At 47.6% G+C, this 16,372-nt stretch overlaps 5 protein-coding genes across 5 annotated transcripts; 2 read left to right on the top strand and 3 right to left on the bottom strand.

The window, feature by feature from the left end:
- Positions 1–1,823: 1,823 nt before the first annotated feature.
- F4813DRAFT_356811 (AAA-domain-containing protein) lies at positions 1,824–3,946 on the top strand. Its single transcript, XM_049243034.1, has 4 exons — positions 1,824–2,169; positions 2,249–2,531; positions 2,586–2,958; positions 3,009–3,946. The coding sequence occupies exons 1-4, from the start codon at positions 2,074–2,076 to the stop codon at positions 3,571–3,573; spliced, it is 1,317 nt and encodes a 438-aa protein (XP_049100407.1). The 5' UTR covers positions 1,824–2,073; the 3' UTR covers positions 3,574–3,946.
- A 594-nt stretch (positions 3,947–4,540) lies between these two features.
- F4813DRAFT_49078 (cystathionine beta-l) lies at positions 4,541–6,199 on the top strand. Its single transcript, XM_049248555.1, has 2 exons — positions 4,541–5,889; positions 5,946–6,199. The coding sequence occupies exons 1-2, from the start codon at positions 4,663–4,665 to the stop codon at positions 6,063–6,065; spliced, it is 1,347 nt and encodes a 448-aa protein (XP_049100406.1). The 5' UTR covers positions 4,541–4,662; the 3' UTR covers positions 6,066–6,199.
- Positions 6,200–9,356: 3,157 nt separating this feature from the next.
- On the bottom strand, positions 9,357–11,471 carry F4813DRAFT_356806 (TMS membrane protein/tumor differentially expressed protein). The gene is made up of 3 exons (XM_049243033.1): positions 11,307–11,471; positions 11,169–11,248; positions 9,357–11,097 (listed from the first exon to the last, which is right to left on the bottom strand). The coding sequence occupies exons 1-3, from the start codon at positions 11,355–11,357 to the stop codon at positions 9,792–9,794; spliced, it is 1,437 nt and encodes a 478-aa protein (XP_049100405.1). The 5' UTR covers positions 11,358–11,471; the 3' UTR covers positions 9,357–9,791.
- Positions 11,472–11,948: 477 nt separating this feature from the next.
- On the bottom strand, positions 11,949–12,710 carry F4813DRAFT_380363 (glycoside hydrolase family 61 protein; the record flags this gene model as incomplete). Its single annotated transcript, XM_049245556.1, has 1 exon — positions 11,949–12,710. The coding sequence occupies one exon, from the start codon at positions 12,708–12,710 to the stop codon at positions 11,949–11,951; it is 762 nt and encodes a 253-aa protein (XP_049100404.1).
- Positions 12,711–13,546: 836 nt separating this feature from the next.
- Positions 13,547–14,639, bottom strand: F4813DRAFT_49024 (uncharacterized protein). The gene has a single exon (XM_049248554.1). It carries the CDS (start codon positions 14,552–14,554, stop codon positions 13,622–13,624), a length of 933 nt encoding a protein of 310 aa, XP_049100403.1. The 5' UTR covers positions 14,555–14,639; the 3' UTR covers positions 13,547–13,621.
- Between the last annotated feature and the right edge of the window lie 1,733 nt (positions 14,640–16,372).

Here is a 16,372-nt window from a genome sequence, read left to right as displayed (position 1 = left end):
TGAAATGGAGAGCTTGAAAAACAGGTTAGTCTATGCTTCGTAGCCCAAATAGTTGACAAAGGAGAAGATGATATAGAATTGCAAATAAACTCACTTCCGTTTCTACCTGTCTGGATACAGTCGTAAGTTTCTCCGCCTTGCTCCCGCTTGACACCACGGACAATCAAGCCGGTCAAGTCTCCGTATAGATCTTCTTTCATTTGCGCCACCTGGGCCGCGGCTTCGGCATTGGCGAGAAGTCGGTTGTTCGCACTTGACCCTTTAATAGCACTGCCCGGGATCTTGGTCGTCACTTCAGCTGATCGGGCAGCGGCTAGCTTCGTGGTGAGCGTCTTGACCTCCGTCTTCGCCTCCATCAATGAAGCACTGGCATCATTGACCTTGTTTTGAAGTTGGTCTGCTTTAGTTTGACTAGCCTCTAGCTGTTGTCTCAAACGTTGTGCTTCTTTGGCAAGCTCGGTTTGGGCAGACAGCTGCGCTTTCAAAGTCTCGATGAGCTGGTTTGCAGCTAGAAACGGTTAGCCGTCTCTATAACATGTTAAAATCCTCTCGTTTGATACTTACTATTAGCTCTCTCCTCTGATTGTTTCTTAAGTCGGTCATAATTGCGCTCTGCTTCCTTAATCCCAATCTCTCGTAGGTCTCGATATTTTGCCTCTAAGTTCTCATACTTTCGACTCAGGTCCCCTACTCGTCGTCTCATCGATGGTTCGTGAAGCTCGGAATCTGATGCTGGTACTGTTCTTTGATTTATACCGAAAATATTATGCGATTGGATACGTTGGACAGAAGATAATCCGTGGCGAGTGTGAGGAGGCAAATCCTCTATTTGGTCATATTCTTCTGCGCTAAATCCCGTCATATCAGCTGCTTGCGTCTCCGGAACCTCGTCCTCGGCTGGTTGAGTTTCAGGGATTTCGAGTTCTGCAGGTTGTGTGTCGGCATTCGTCTTCGGTTTACGTCCTCTTCTACCTGCCGGTCGAACCACGGGTTCTGGTTGATCGGTAGTCGATATTTCGTCATCTTTGGATATCTTCGGTACCTTCGCGGCTCGCGGCCGACCCCTCGAGCCTTTAGGCTTCGCGTCGCTAGCTATTGACCCCTCTTCCAGCTCATCCTCTACTGCCGGTGAAATCTCCTCTGCGGCAGGTCGTTTGGTTCCTTTCCCTCGTACGGCTTTTTCTTGTACATTCACTGATTTATCAGATAAAACTTTCCGCACTGGGGGTTTCGTTGTAGTGGCACCTTTAACAGTAGCAGCCGTCGCACGGGGTTTCCTTCCGGGGGCCATGCTTGTAGTAGTTGCTGCGTCTTCGGCTAAGATATCTTCTTCCTCCTCGTCTGAATCCACTAGCCTAAGTAATGCAGCGGCCTTCGCCTTTGACATTGAACGCGACAACGAATTAGCGGCGCGTCTTGTGGGTTTGGTAAGGACGTGTAGAAAGTCTGGCCAGACCCAATTATATTTAAGCCGAATAATGCTATAATGCGATTGTATGAATTTTGGATTTTTCTAACTCCAGTTTTGTACAATAGTCTAAGTAGTTATGTCAATCACGCGACAAAAGACCGTGGAGATATGTAGTGTATGTATCCTAGGGTGCGATGAGAGTGGGATGTGTTTGTCGCCAATCATATTTTAGATTGGAGGGTCCCAGTAAACAAAAAAATCCGCAGGGAGACTAGATCAATTGAAGTACCCAAGTACCTAGGTAGCATGTGCCAATGCAACCTCTCCACAGTACCTGTTATGTACGAAATCTAAAATTTAGGTTGCAGGCTGGCTGGCAGGCAGGAAGAAAGCCAAACAATTGGAACATAATCGATAAGATGCCAAGGTGTACGTAGGGCCGCCACGTTCCGCATGTGGCGCTAATACTTTAGGTAGGTACTGTGTAAGCCCAAGTTACCTGATTATAGTACATGTTCCAACATTTTAGTCCTGAGTCGGAACTGTTACGTACGCCCGCTTCTAGTCTACATTTGTGGCGTGTCCCGTCTTAACCTTAAATCCACACGGACTGTACATTTCGACCGACTTAATTTCTCCCAGCCAACTGGGAGGTGTATCCAATGATTTCCAGCGGGATCAAGCAGTCCTTCGCCATGGTTGACCGAAGACGAAATGGATCTGATTATTTCTGGGACTTGCTATTGATTCTAGGCACGGTAAGTCAAAGTCGCTTCATTGCAATTTACACACAGCTTTACACACAGCCGGATTGACACCACTAACACTGTCGGCTAGGCTGGAGCCGCCTGGTTTCTCACTAGAAATGTCATATCGACTCTCCAAGGAACCCTCGCCGACCCAGACAAGGAGAAGCGTGAACAGGCTCGACTCAAAGCGAAAGCGAACCTTCAAAGGCTGCAAAAGTCAAGAGGGTATGAAGAGGAGAGCATAGAAGAAGAAGACTCGAGCAACGACACGAAACGGGGTCCTCGGATAGAGGATCTAGTCCTTAACGAATATGAGAACCTTGTTGCGTTAGAAGTTGTTCCCCCGGAAGACATACCCGTCGGGTTCGATGGTTAGCACGCTTTACCTCATCTACTTGGACTTACGATTCTAATATGTACGATAGACATCGGTGGATTAGAGGACATCATTGAGGAGGTTAAGGAATCCGTCATTTACCCGTTAACGATGCCGCATCTCTACTCCCACGCAGCGCCCTTATTATCCGCGCCGTCTGGTGTATTACTCTACGGCCCTCCGGGTTGCGGAAAGACTATGCTGGCAAAGGCCGTTGCACACGAAAGTGGCGCGTCCTTCATCAACCTTCATATTTCAACCTTGACCGAAAAGTGGTACGGAGATTCAAATAAGCTCGTACGAGCAGTCTTCTCTCTTGCTCGTAAGCTACAGCCTGCTATCATATTTATCGACGAGATAGACGCAGTGCTAGGAACCAGGAGAAGCGGTGAACATGAAGCTAGCGGCATGGTCAAAGCAGAGTAAGGATGCTCCGCGCATAGTTGTATCCGGAACTAACGATAAATATTAGGTTCATGACGTTATGGGATGGCTTAACTTCTGCAAATACACAAGGGCTCCCTGCAAGAATCGTCGTGCTGGGCGCTACTAACCGTATCCATGACATCGATGAGGCTATCCTCCGTAGAATGCCCAAGAAGTTCCCTGTGTCTTTACCGGATAAAAACCAACGGTTACGGATCCTTCAGCTTGTCCTCAAAGATACCAAGACCGATCCTAACAACTTCAACATTGAGTACGTAGCGAGAGTAACGGCCGGTATGTCTGGTAGCGACATTAAGGAAGCTTGCCGCGATGCGGCTATGGCCCCGGTACGGGAATATATTCGCCAGCACCGAGCAAGCGGAAGCGCTATGTCTACCATTGACCCAACTAAAGTACGAGGAGTTCGTACAGAGGATTTCTTCGGGCGAAAAGGTGCTGGCCAGATTCTTATGAAGAACCACGCACGAGCAAAATCGTCAAGTGACGAGTACGAGGATATCGAGGACGACGCGGAAACGGTGGAGACATCGACCACGGGTGCGAAAACTGCGGAGGCTGCTACGGAGGCTGCTACGGAGGCTTCTGCATAGATGTGTGTTTGGATGAACCTAATATGAGATATCAGGGGGGGTTGGAGAAAGGCGTTTACGTCGGAATAACTATCGGAATAACTAGGGCTTTTTTTATTTAAACGATCACCACTTGGGTTGCAGTTAGCACTAGACATTGGTTTGGAAGACGTCACTCTGTACAATGATATGAATTCCCACGATGGATTTGTTTCCTTAGGCTCGATGCTTACGAGTATCTTGAGCTGCTGAGGTTTACCTATCTCGATAGAATCATTGGCACGTATGACCATAACATGGCTATTAGTGAAATTGGCCTGCGAGTCATATATTCCAAAGCAATACCTCAGCTGTGTAGTATGTCATAATATATCGACTTAGTTGTTGTCTGTGATTAGTTTGCCATTATTAATTATTTAACTCGATGGATACTCGGGGAAGCTTTAATAAGCAATACATAGCAATGTATCCAATCGTACAGTCTACCTAATTTATAAAGGCCTAAACTTCCCTATAATAGGCAGGAACAGAATAAATAGGTACATAGGTAGGGTAGCGTGGATGTCAGCCCTACATTACATACCTACATGGTAGTAGGTACATGTAGTATGGGTCAAACAACGTGGTCTTGGCGCACCACAGGCCATCTTATCGATGTACCGATCGGATGCTTTGTCTACCGCCCAAATCACGTCATCTATAGCGATACCCGCGTCTTCCCCAGATTTTACCTCTTCAACCCGATAACCGGATGCTGCAAGGGACCTTAGACCCCACACCGCTCTCTTTTGAGTCAAGCTGTACAACCTGACGACCTCGGACCAGCAATCACGGAATTTCTTTACATGATTTACATCCGTCAGCATAACCTAAACTGAATCTTTTCATGTTCTTACCTCGAAGTCGCCCCAATCATCTCTCTAATATACTTATACGATCGCCCTTTGTTAAAAGAGTACGGTAGTTTAACGGCCATTAGCAAGTCAATTGGGTTCTACCGGTGTTTTTGATAACTACTTAACTCCATAAAAAAAGGTCTGGGTCTAAGTTTTAAATCTTTAGATTCCCTTCGGCCGCCAAGAGGTCCTGTTTTCATCTCGTCACCCAACCATGGACGACTCTAAACCTCAAAACAAGGCCTTTTCCAAGGTCGATATCGACGGTCATACTCTACCCCCTTCACCTGCTCCCTCGAGTCCTTCCAACGGCCGTCGACGTTATGCTCTTGCTACTGAACTTGTCTATACCGAAACCAAAGACCAATACGGTGCCTCAAGCATCCCAGTCTACCAATCCGCTACATTTAAGCAGACCTCTTCTAAGGGTGGCGATGAATATGACTACACACGATCGGGCAACCCAACCCGAACGCATCTAGAGCGCCATATGGCTAAGATTATGAATGCTAACCGAGCCCTTGCTGTTGGTTCCGGCATGGGCGCCTTAGACGTTATTACTAGGCTGTTGCGTCCTGGAGATGAGGTGATCACTGGTGATGATCTGTATGGGGGTACCAACCGGCTACTTACATATTTATCGTCGAATCAAGGCATCGTTGTCCACCATGTGGATACCACAGAAGTCGAAAGAGTACGCGAGGTTGTCTCGGACAAGACTTCCATGGTGCTCTTGGAGACCCCGACCAACCCCTTAATCAAGATTGTCGATATCCCGTCAATCGCGAAAGCTGTCCACGACGTTAACTCAAAGGCGCTCGTCATCGTTGACAATACCATGTTGTCTCCTATGCTATGCAATCCTCTCGAACTCGGGGCAGATATAGTATACGAGTCAGGTACTAAATACCTGTCAGGCCACCATGATATTATGGCAGGCGTCATCGCGTGCAATGACACTTCTCTCGGTGATAAGATGTATTTCACTATTAACGCTACCGGTTGCGGTCTCTCTCCGAACGATTCATTCCTTCTCATGAGGGGAGTCAAGACGCTAGCAATTCGTATGGAGAAGCAACAAGCGAACGCTCAAGTACTTGCTGAATTCCTCGAGTCTCACGGTTTCCGCGTACGTTACCCTGGGTTGAAATCTCATCCGCAGTATGATCTTCATTGGTCCATGGCGCGGGGTGCCGGGGCAGTCCTATCTTTCGAGACCGGTGACGTCACCTTATCTGAGAGGATTGTCGAAGCTGCGAAGCTGTACGGAATCAGCGTGAGCTTCGGGTGTGTCAACAGTTTAATCAGCATGCCGTGCCGTATGAGCCATGCTAGCATCGACGCAAAGACAAGAAAGGAGCGGCAGATGCCCGAGGACATCATCCGACTCTGTGTTGGTATTGAAGATGTCCATGACCTGGTCGACGACCTATCCCGTGCAGTAAGTGTCACAACATAGGTCAGCTTTCATACCATCGTTATACTAATGGCAATCAGCTCGTACAAGCAGGTGCAGTGACAATTACGCTTGACGGTTTTCATGCGGTAGAAGCTACAGCACAGGTCGGAAGCACAAATTCGAGCAACGATACGCCGTCTGAGCCTACATTATCTTGAGATCCTGCAGAAGTTCCGTGTTTTGGAGCCTATCGCGGCATATCGCGATGTGACACTGCAGAAAAATCATGTTCTCACAAAAAAAAAAAAACAAAGCGATCTTCCATTGCTGATCTATTGCTCTTACTAACCATTGTACATAAGGAACTGTAACACGCACCCTACCCCTAGCCCCCTGCGCAAGGGCTTGGTCTCCTTGAGCTACATTGTACACATTGATGCAGACTCTAGCAAAGTTAATGCCTCGCAGGTGGTCTAGACCTATGTTTAGTATACGGACGGCATTAAAACAAAGAAGAGCGACACATACTGGACAGGCGGTTGCTGGGTCACCTCGCTGAAGGGGAGTTTCTCGCGTTCGGTCTCATTTGCCCAGATTTCTAGCATGGTCGTCTGAGAAGAACCTCCCCCGCGATGGGATGTTCCTTGCGCGGAACTGCTGTCAGTCTTAGTGCCATTGCCGCTATATACGTTACTTAGAATTAAAATCTTATTCTCGGCGATACTCTTAACGAACCAGTCAGGCATCTTCTCGGCCTCATGAGTACTATGTGGCATTGTGTTCGTTAAAGGGGAGATGAGTTATGGGATAGATACGAGGCTCAACGATCGATGGCTGATGACTCTGAGAAGACAAGTCCAGAGTTAAAACTGATAATATTATGAAGAAATTATTAGAAGATAAAAACTGTCTGGGTAAACCTGAGGGTTCAATTCTCGTCTTAGGCATGACTAGACCTGACTCTTATATAGATATGAGGATTGGCAACAAGCATGTCCTCGTAGTGGTTCGGTGTCTAGACAGAAACAAACCTTTCTTACGTAGCTCTATCCTGTGGGTTCATCACATCCTCCACGCCGACCTGTAGAGCTGAGAGCGAGTTTCCATTGGCCTTCCAAGATAAAGCGGATAACAAGTAGTAAGAATATGACTGCAAAAATGTCGTCCGTCACATCACCATACTTGGATATATCACACAGACTGGCGTACATATGTATGCCGGGTATGAGTCAAATCTACATAGCAGTAACGCTTCGAAGGTCGAAAAAGCCGAATAACAATACCCCCCCAGCTCGTGCAACGATCGCTCTCCATTATCGATCTAGGTGTGCTACTGTGGCTTGCATCATCCAATGACACAGAACACGCGCAGATGGACCAAAGGCGTGCTGCTTGTTGGAATTAGGTATGGCTTAGCGAAAACTCGGCTCGTGGAAGATGCCACTCGTTGCTAAGAGCTCTTTATTCATGGCCATATGCTGTTCGTTGGGTTAGGGGGTTTGCTGGTTTTCGACCGGCGAATAGTAAAAAAAGGTTGGATGTGGAAATAAAGATGTTGCTTTTTTTTTCTTTGGGCTCAGACGAGGCGCCCTCCTCCACACACACACACACACACACACACTACGGTCGTCCCAATCTACCTGGGTAGGTACCTAAGCATCGGATCAGATAGACAGGCGCCACTGACTGCCGATCTATCAGCTTGAAGCGAGTTGTTAAGCTATTTCGAGGGCGAGGCACGGGGGAAGGGGACGGGGCGGTCAGGTGAACTGGCGCCTGCAAGGGATATGCGCGTACCCGTCGATATCATTACGTCTACGTATCGTCAGAGCTGCGATTGCAATTGCAGCACTTCACCGCCTTTGACGGGCGACACCTCAGGCATGCGAACGACTGACTGACTGACTGAATGACTATGATTTCTTTCGCTCGAGTCGCAGTACCCGAGCGCGCTTGGCTTGTTTACAAGGGGACATGTCTGTGTTTGTCTGATTCGCCGACTCGGGGGAACATCTCTCTCTCTCTCTCTCTCTCTTTCGCCCCTATTTTGTGAGACCATTCTTTAGGTACTCTTACGGTCTCTCAGCAGCAGCAGCAGCAGCAGGAGCAGGAGGAGGCATCTCCTCAGTCGACCGTTTACAGGATCAGAGACAGGAGAGGAGGCAGTACAACACCAATAAAACGTGTTTGCTATCTTGGCATTGTAGAATGGACAGAGGCAAATTCGATGTCGTTCAACACTGCTGCTGCTGCTTCTCGGTATCAATGGAAGGCTCTTCGCTATCTGTGGGTGGGTAGGTAGGTAGGTATGTGCATTTGAGCAAACAAGTCGGAATATCAAATCAAGCCTCGTATGTAAGTCGGCGTATAGCTAAGACATACATACATGCCCGCATGCAGAGCGTATATGGGGTGATTTTATGCCGCCGCCCCTGAGCGACACCATAGCATTGTAGGTAGGTAGAAGGTTTCCCTTCGTCTGCCATTCTCTCCCACGGCTCTAGAAAGATGGTCCGGCTATGATCGAAAGCGCCCAGCCGATCAGCCTCGTTCCAAAGTCCAATGAAGCGACGACAAGGCGTTTTTTTCTTACGTGCCTAAGATAAGGAGCTTATCACGTCGTTATTTTCCGCAGTGTGATAGGTCATATTTAATTTATATGAAGCTGCTTGCCGTGGGTGGTCACGGCAATGCTGTTGTTCAACTGAGACAACACACCGGGCTACCCAAGGCGCTCTTAGCTCTTACACAGGCACCTTGATCAGTTGAAATCCACGTGGGGGAGGCGGTCGTGACGAACATGTTTCGGCAAGACTTGTCATGGAGTTCTGACATGCCCCTGGTGGCCTGATTAGGATCCGTTGAGGCTCTGACGCCACCCTGGATATCGGCACGGTACATATATATACATCACTTACCATGTACGTAACCATAATAAACTCTAAGACAAGTCTTGGTAGTTAGTCCATTGATATCTTTAATACTCAGCTCCTGTATACTAGGTTGGTGCTGGGCTGGAGGCTCAAGTATAACAAGCATCGAGAATATATTATTCGCCTCGGTTATGACGTCCCACCACATAGCCGCCTGCTTACTATGAATACCAGCCTGGCTGTATCTACATTGTACCACTGTGAGTCGGCGCCAACGTCATGTGTGAAATGTGATTTCTAATCAACTACCTTGTTTATACCAATACCATCTCATTTTTTCGTAGGCATGTGGTACTATATAAATCGACTTAAGTGAGGCGGGAAGAAAGGGGAGGAAATGTAAGTTGGTAGATCTATTAGAGCAGCAATCTAAAGCATGAGCCTTTCTTTGACCTCTTGCCACCTGGAGGCAAGTCCCTTTTCTAAGATTGGTTAATAGGTGTAACTACGTTATCTATGTATATATGCTTTACTTTCCTCGAGACACCCTTCTAGACCGATGTATCTAGTCCCTTTAAACGATATATATAACTAAGACCACAACAGATAGACTGATATATAAATAACATATAATAACTTCCAGTATACTTCCTATAATTATTATTCAAGAACTATCAACTGCTATATCCCGCATGCACCCAAGGTTTCTATCTTCACTAATGATTCGGTACAAAACTATTAAATAGGAAGCTCTAGATCTTATCCCTTTAACATCACTTTCCAAGATGTACATAGCCTACCAGCTATCTAGTACTATTGATTACTATGAAGTGATCTTCTGGTTTAGTAAAGTAGCACGCAGCTACTCCTTAGATTACACGAGCAACCACTCGGCAACACATATAAGAAGAGGCAACAAGCAAGAACTCGCGCAACTGAGCATTCAATTAAGCCGAAGTACCAATACAGAACGCTTGCTTCAAATACACTCTAATAAGCAATGCTTCAACATTCTAACATAGCAAAATAGGTAACTAGATTATACAAAAGACTCCCGACTCACGGCTTACTCTAGGTAAAGTCAAACCGCTCCGGTAGGGCGATAGGTGCCACCAGGGTCCAGACGTACATGCCGTAGCAGATCCAAGCGCTGACGATCTTGACCCAGCTAGCCCAGTACGTCCTCCCGACGGTCGCGAAGTCGCTGCCTTGAGGGAGGTCATCTAAACCTTCCACCGTGCCCGTGAGCAACGTGCCTACCCAACACGTCGCCAGGAAGAAGATGATGTGGAACACCGAGTAGTTGTACTGGGTTCTGCCCCGCTCATCATCATGCGACGTCTTGCCACTTTCTTCATCCTCGTCGTCGGATAGCAGGGCGTCGGCGGGTAAACTACCTTCTTCGACTGCTCGGCGTAGAACTGCTCGCATCTCCTCACGTCCGGGCTGTTGGGTCACGAGATCGTGCTCATCGTCGTCTGCAAGCTTGATACCTCCCCTATTGTTACCTAGGCCCAGACTCTGGGTTGCTGCGCGCGTGGTAGTGTACGCAACTGTTAGCATCGTTACGATGGCGCCGATCACCACGGAGGTCGTTCGGGTGCCCTGGGCACGAATTAGGGGGTTGCACTTCTTGTCGTCGGGTTCCATCGAGACGGCGGACATGGTGAGATATGTGCAGTAAACTCCGACCATGGCGGCCTGCGCCAATCCAGCCTTAGGGTTGTACTCCTGGACGATTGGATGTACCGAGATAATCGAAATACCAATCCATAATAGGAGGTTGATGGTAATCGCGGCTTGATTCATGGAGCAGCCGCTATGAGCGAAGAAGATGTATTGTATGATGGTCATGGCAAGCGAACCAATGTACATGCTGAGGGTTGAACCAATTAACACGCCTCTCCAGACTTTCGAGTCGGTCCTTTCGATCTGCTCAAGGCAGTACTCGGCCCAGTTATGCGCAAGATCAACGAGGAGAACAAGACCTAGAACGAGGAAGAGCATAGCGCCGATGAAGGCGATGTAGTTGCCGTAGACCTGGAAGAAGGCATCGGGAATAAGGAACGATATGACGATGAAGGCGAGCCAAGCGATGATTTTAGGGCCCCAGAAGCCGTTCTGGAGGGAAGCTCGCGGGTTTTTCGTAGAGGCGACACCGAATAACAGGCCTGCGAAGATAAGGTGGAAGAGCCCGAGGGCGAAGTTGATCCGGTGGACGGCCAGCCAGCCGGAACACTTGCCGTTTGGACAGTTGATCTTAACATAGTCCAACATCAAATGCTGCAGTTTTTCGATGGCCCAAGGGGTGAGCATGATCCACGAGAGAATCGAGTTAACGAGGAGGAGGAGGGCGTAGGCGATACGGGTAGCAACACTTGGAGTTCAATGTTAGTTAGTCTGCGCATTGCGACAACGGTATAGGATAATAGAATCTGGCTATCTTACCTGTTGCCGCACTTCCCGCAGGCACTGCATACCATAGAACAGGTAGCGGCGCCGCAGCAGCTACCAGCGAAAGATACCAGCTGGATTATTGTTAGTTTTTGATATGTTCGATTAAAGGAATCGGGCTGTTGAACATACCGTGCCAGCGCCGGGCAGCGCCAGGAAGGGAAGAGATAGGAGCGCTCCCATCCTGGATGAAAGGTTGCAATATCGAGTTGGTGTTTCTTTTTGTTCTTGTTGTTTTCAGAGTAGGGGTTTATGTTGTTGAAGGGAAGAATTAATTATAGAGGGTTTACGATAGGATGAGGCGTTGCTGTCGGAAGTTGGCGTGGCGCCGTGCGGCTGCGATGGGTGGTTTTTACGCACGGACCATTTTGTACTGTTACCTAGGTTAGGTGCTTGGCATCACATTACGTACATGTAGGTAGGTACCTAGGGTCATGCGACGCGCGCGGATACAGTAAAGTGGGTATAATATGTATAGTAATATGTATCTTTACATAAACTGAGATTATTCTAGAACTGATGCGAGAAAGCCTAGGTACCTGCATGTAGTTATATATTTATACATCTTCTAAATAAGTCATTGTCAAGCTAACATTTCACTAGAACATCAAATTGCCAAAATCATATACGTCAGTTAAATAGCTAATTTATATTATTCCTCAAGCTTAGCTACCTATTTATCATCCGAACAACAACGGGCTCCGAGTTTCTTCCCTGGCTTTATCCACATTTCGCCGGACAACGGCCCGCTCTGAATCCTTCAAGAATCCTTCTCTAGCCAGTGAATAGCGCCGGGCCGGGCATCGGGTAATCCGTAATGGTGCCGTACGGGCTGAAGTGGATACCCGGGTCAGTGTTTTTGTACAGCGCGGTGCCGAGGGTTCCGCTGGGCTTCGCCGTGCCGGAGCCCGTGATCTGGATGTTGAAGCACTGAGGGTAGGATTGGGCGCCGTTTAGCGACCCTCCGCCGTGAAGAGCGATGATCTCGTGTCGCAGGACGTAGTTGCCGGGCGCGATAGACTTGGGGATCGTCGTCGTCCACGTGTTGTTGTTCGCGATCAGCTTCGCGCTCGCCCACTCCTTCGTGGCGGCGTCGATGCCGCTGGCCTGGATCTTGATCCACTTGAGCTTTGTCTTGTCCGCCTTGCTGCAGTCGCCGTCGCAGGGAGCGATGTAGTCGATGATGGGGCCGTACGGGTGCGGCCACGCTCCTCCTGCCGAGGTACCCCATTGGAAGACTACGGAGCCGCCGGCTTTCACCGTCGTTGTCAGCGAGCCCGGGGCCGAGTTCTTGTGGCAGTTGATATCGGCGGTCTGGTAAGCGTCGGGGGAGATGAAACCGCTGTCGAGGTTTTCGGCGTACCAGGCGGCGAGCGGAGGCACGGTCCCTCCGTTCTTCTTGTCATAGTAGTAATCTAGCAAGAAGCCAGGTTTCTGCACACCGTCCGCTACGTAGCCGGTGACGTATCCGTGCCCGAGAGTTGTGGTGACGAAGGCACCGAGCAAGGCGATGAGAGAGGCGGTGGACACAGGCATGGTGAATGAGAATTGGGATTTCACGAGTCCAATATCTCTACGAGCTATAGTCAGTAAGCAAACGACTGATAACGGTAAGAAACCGACATTAAAATAGACCAGGAGCATCCATCCTTATTTATCGCAAAGGCTCCAGCACCAAGAACTATGTATTATATATTATATAGTTATTATATATTATATATGATGCAACACAACTTTCTAGATCAAGGCGTTCGCCACGGCGCATGGTTGGAAGGCAGTTTACGAATTTGCGATCCTAACCGGCGGGATTTTAAACTGTTCTCTTCTAAAAATAATGACCTCGTTGATGCTTATGTTTGGTGGTTGTTATTCGTCGCTCTGGTTAACGAAACGGGTCTCCGGAGACCAAATCACCGCGTGCGGAACTGGGCAAGCCGAAGTTACGTATTTGTCTTAGGGCCACGATGACAATTACACTTCTTGATCTTACAAACTAACCGCCTTATACTAAATTTATATATATAAATCAAATGCATCGGACACTGCTTATATATTCCATCACATGGCTTTTACATATTGTCTTGACGAGTTCTGTTTGTAATGAAGTTGCTTTTTCTGCGAGATGAAATACTTGACGCGGCAACTGGGAAACTAGTAGAGTCTGAGATGGTTAACGGACCGATTGTTACCTTCGGTATGTTATGCGCATCGTGTATTGTTAAATGCAAAAGCGAATGTATTGCTACATGTGGATCATCATACCCATTTTCCTCGGTACCTATTCACCATTTATCATAACTCCCCAAGTCCAACGAGACATATCCTCAATTGCAAAAATGTTTCGCCGTGAAAATATTCCCAAGGTATTTAAAGAATGCTGAGCCGAATCCCAAAACACCAAATCCAAAATCAACTCGCACTAATTGATCTCAGTTTCAGTTTCTCTATCACAAGGCCTTGGCTTGTGCCTCAACCGGTGCACAATCTTCATCTTGCTTCTGTGGATCTTCTCCTAGGTCAAGTAATACCAACTTGGGTATACGATTATGCGGATGTAGAGACCATTCCCGGAAGTTATAAGAGCCGCGACCACGGTTTCTGACGACGTTGGAAATGAAACTTTCTAGTTCTTCTTGCGGTAGCCATAGATGCAGGTAATTCTGGATCTGCTTGAAATCGGAAGCTCTCCAGAGGTATTTGACGTAAACGGGTCCGTATAAACGGGGCCGGAAGGGTGGGACGCAGAGATATCGCACGAGTTCCTCCCGGTTGTATAGCAGATTCTCCATGTACGTGTCTGTCCACCACCAGTCGTAAAAGTCGTCGTCTCTGTCTAGGTTCTTCTGTATACAGACGACGTTACGGACTTTCATGGCGATCTCTGGTGGTATCCTCGCCGTGATATAGTGGCGGGGCGCTTCCTGATCCCCTTGTTGCTCGTCGAGCAATTCTCCCTTCTTTTCTTCCTGGGGATACGGGAAGGTGTCAATACCTCGAATCGAGACGAAGAAATCATATCGCGGGTTAAGATAGATAGAGCCCTTCACCACGCTAGCGGTTTCAATGGCTTTATTGATGTATTGCACTTGGTATGAGCATTTGCTGTTACGTCCGAGGTCTTCTTTGGTGAGGCGAGGAACTTCGTAGACATCCAGCTTAGCTGTGTAGAAGGCCTTGGCTTGATGGCGACTCTCGGAATTGACCGAGAGCAGCGGGCTTGCGTGGTGCTTGAGGGGTAGGAGACAGAGCGGCGACTCATTGGTGATGGGGGCATTCTTGGTCTGGCCAATTATAAGTAAGCGATCGCGTGCTTCTTGATGTAACGCGAGATCCCAGATCTCTATACGCAACTCGGCGGGAAGACTCGCGAACGTAGCCATGGTGACGACGGCTATGGGTTTGTATGTATAAGTGATGGGAGAAGATGGGTGAGAGAAGGCAAGGAACGCAAGTTTCAACTTTTGGGCCACGATCCGGTCAAGTTATAAAGGACCAAGCGCGGGTGGCCCAGTACATATGTATGTTGGACATGCAGAACATGTTGTGTCTCGTTACGAGGCCGGGGTTACATCGATTACATGACGTATCAAAGCCATAGGTCGGGATGTTGTTATTTCCTGAAGTGGCACAGAAACTGCAGTACATATTTTTCTCCACTGATGATCGCAAATTAAAATTAGGGGACTTGGGGGGCAAGGCCGTAAAGGGCCATAAAGGGTCATAAAGGGCCACATGAGGGTGTAGTTAATTGGAGGTTTGAATCAAAAGTGGTTTATACATCAAAGCCTTGTCCTGGTTTTCGTAACCTCGGAAGATACGGAATATATTAACTATGTAACCCAGTTTCATGGCAACATTTACAATTATGGAGTGCTTATTTAGATTTTTCCTTTTTCCTTTTTCCTTTTTCTTCGTCTGTTGAACAAGACAAGACTTTCCCCAACGACCCCAACATCTTCAACCATCTTCAATATGCTTACGCGATGAATCCTGTATGTATGTAGGTATGTAGGTGTTATGTATGTAGATGTAGGTAGCTTACCCCAGAATAAACCTTCCCCCCTCCACCCCCGGCCGACGACTACCGATAGCTTACAAGTGTAGGGGTACCGTATGTACGATCGTGTTCAACAGACAAGAGTAATTGGCCGTCGTACTATACTGCGCTATACCCGACTTGGTACCATCTTAAATCCTTCAAAATGGTTCCAGGTTGTTTCTCCACTTTCAAAAAGTAACGAAAAGAAGGCTAAGAAAAAGCCCCTTTTAATTCGTAACCTTCAACTTTCATACATGGGTACCTACATGTAGCGATGGCTTCTAGAATATTAACCTCCACTTTTAACTTTTAACTCGATTTTTCTAACCTGGCTCAGACTCAAAATGGATTAGTTATATTCAAGCGGTGACTATGAATTGGGTATAGCACCAAGCTAAGCAGGGACGTCCATGGCCAATATATCCAACAAATACCGACCTATGGTACGGATTACATTACATACACATATAATGTAACTATGCAATATGTACTTAAGATGTGGATTAGATAAAGATCGACTCTTTGGCACGGCCCGATATGATTACGGAGGGTACATATGTATGCACACTATGTACATACCTAGGTTAAGGTACCTACCTACCTAGGTATCTACCTATCTAACCTAAACTTATCCCAAGCCAAGCTCTTGCCCGATGCCGAGATACCGCAGTACACTAACGCCCCATGAGGATAGTCGATCCGCCTCGTAGCCCGAAACAGTAAGGGGTTTGATGCGAGATAAGCCGATAAAGCGCAATCCCCCGTTAATGACTGCGACTGCGATTGCGACACGTCCCAGAAACCCTCCACTCCTTCGACGTCGTCCTATCAATCCCATTATCTAATCTCATCATCTTTGCGACAACGACGCCCGATTACTTTTGTACACTTCATTCGTTCCCTATCGTTACGTTCGGCATGGCAAACCTAGCCTTTTAGAAACGCATACGCCTTATTTTCTCCGGCATCACACAACTTGCTGTGCTATATCGCAGCCTCCGATCTTATTTTTATTGATCTATTCTTTTGATATTCCTTCGTATCTTTCGTAATTGTTCACTGTAGCCTCCTTTCCCCCCCTTTGTAAAGGTCATTGGCGAAGTACCTAAAGACATGATATCGTAACTAACCTAGTATCTAACTCGTTGTGATTTTCAAT

This window comes from Daldinia decipiens (genome assembly GCF_022478715.1).
Source record: "Daldinia decipiens strain CBS 113046 unplaced genomic scaffold F4813scaffold_13, whole genome shotgun sequence".
NCBI lineage: Eukaryota > Fungi > Ascomycota > Sordariomycetes > Xylariales > Hypoxylaceae > Daldinia > Daldinia decipiens.
Note: the sequence above shows the minus strand (reverse complement) of the source record. Positions and strands in the feature narration are given on the sequence as shown.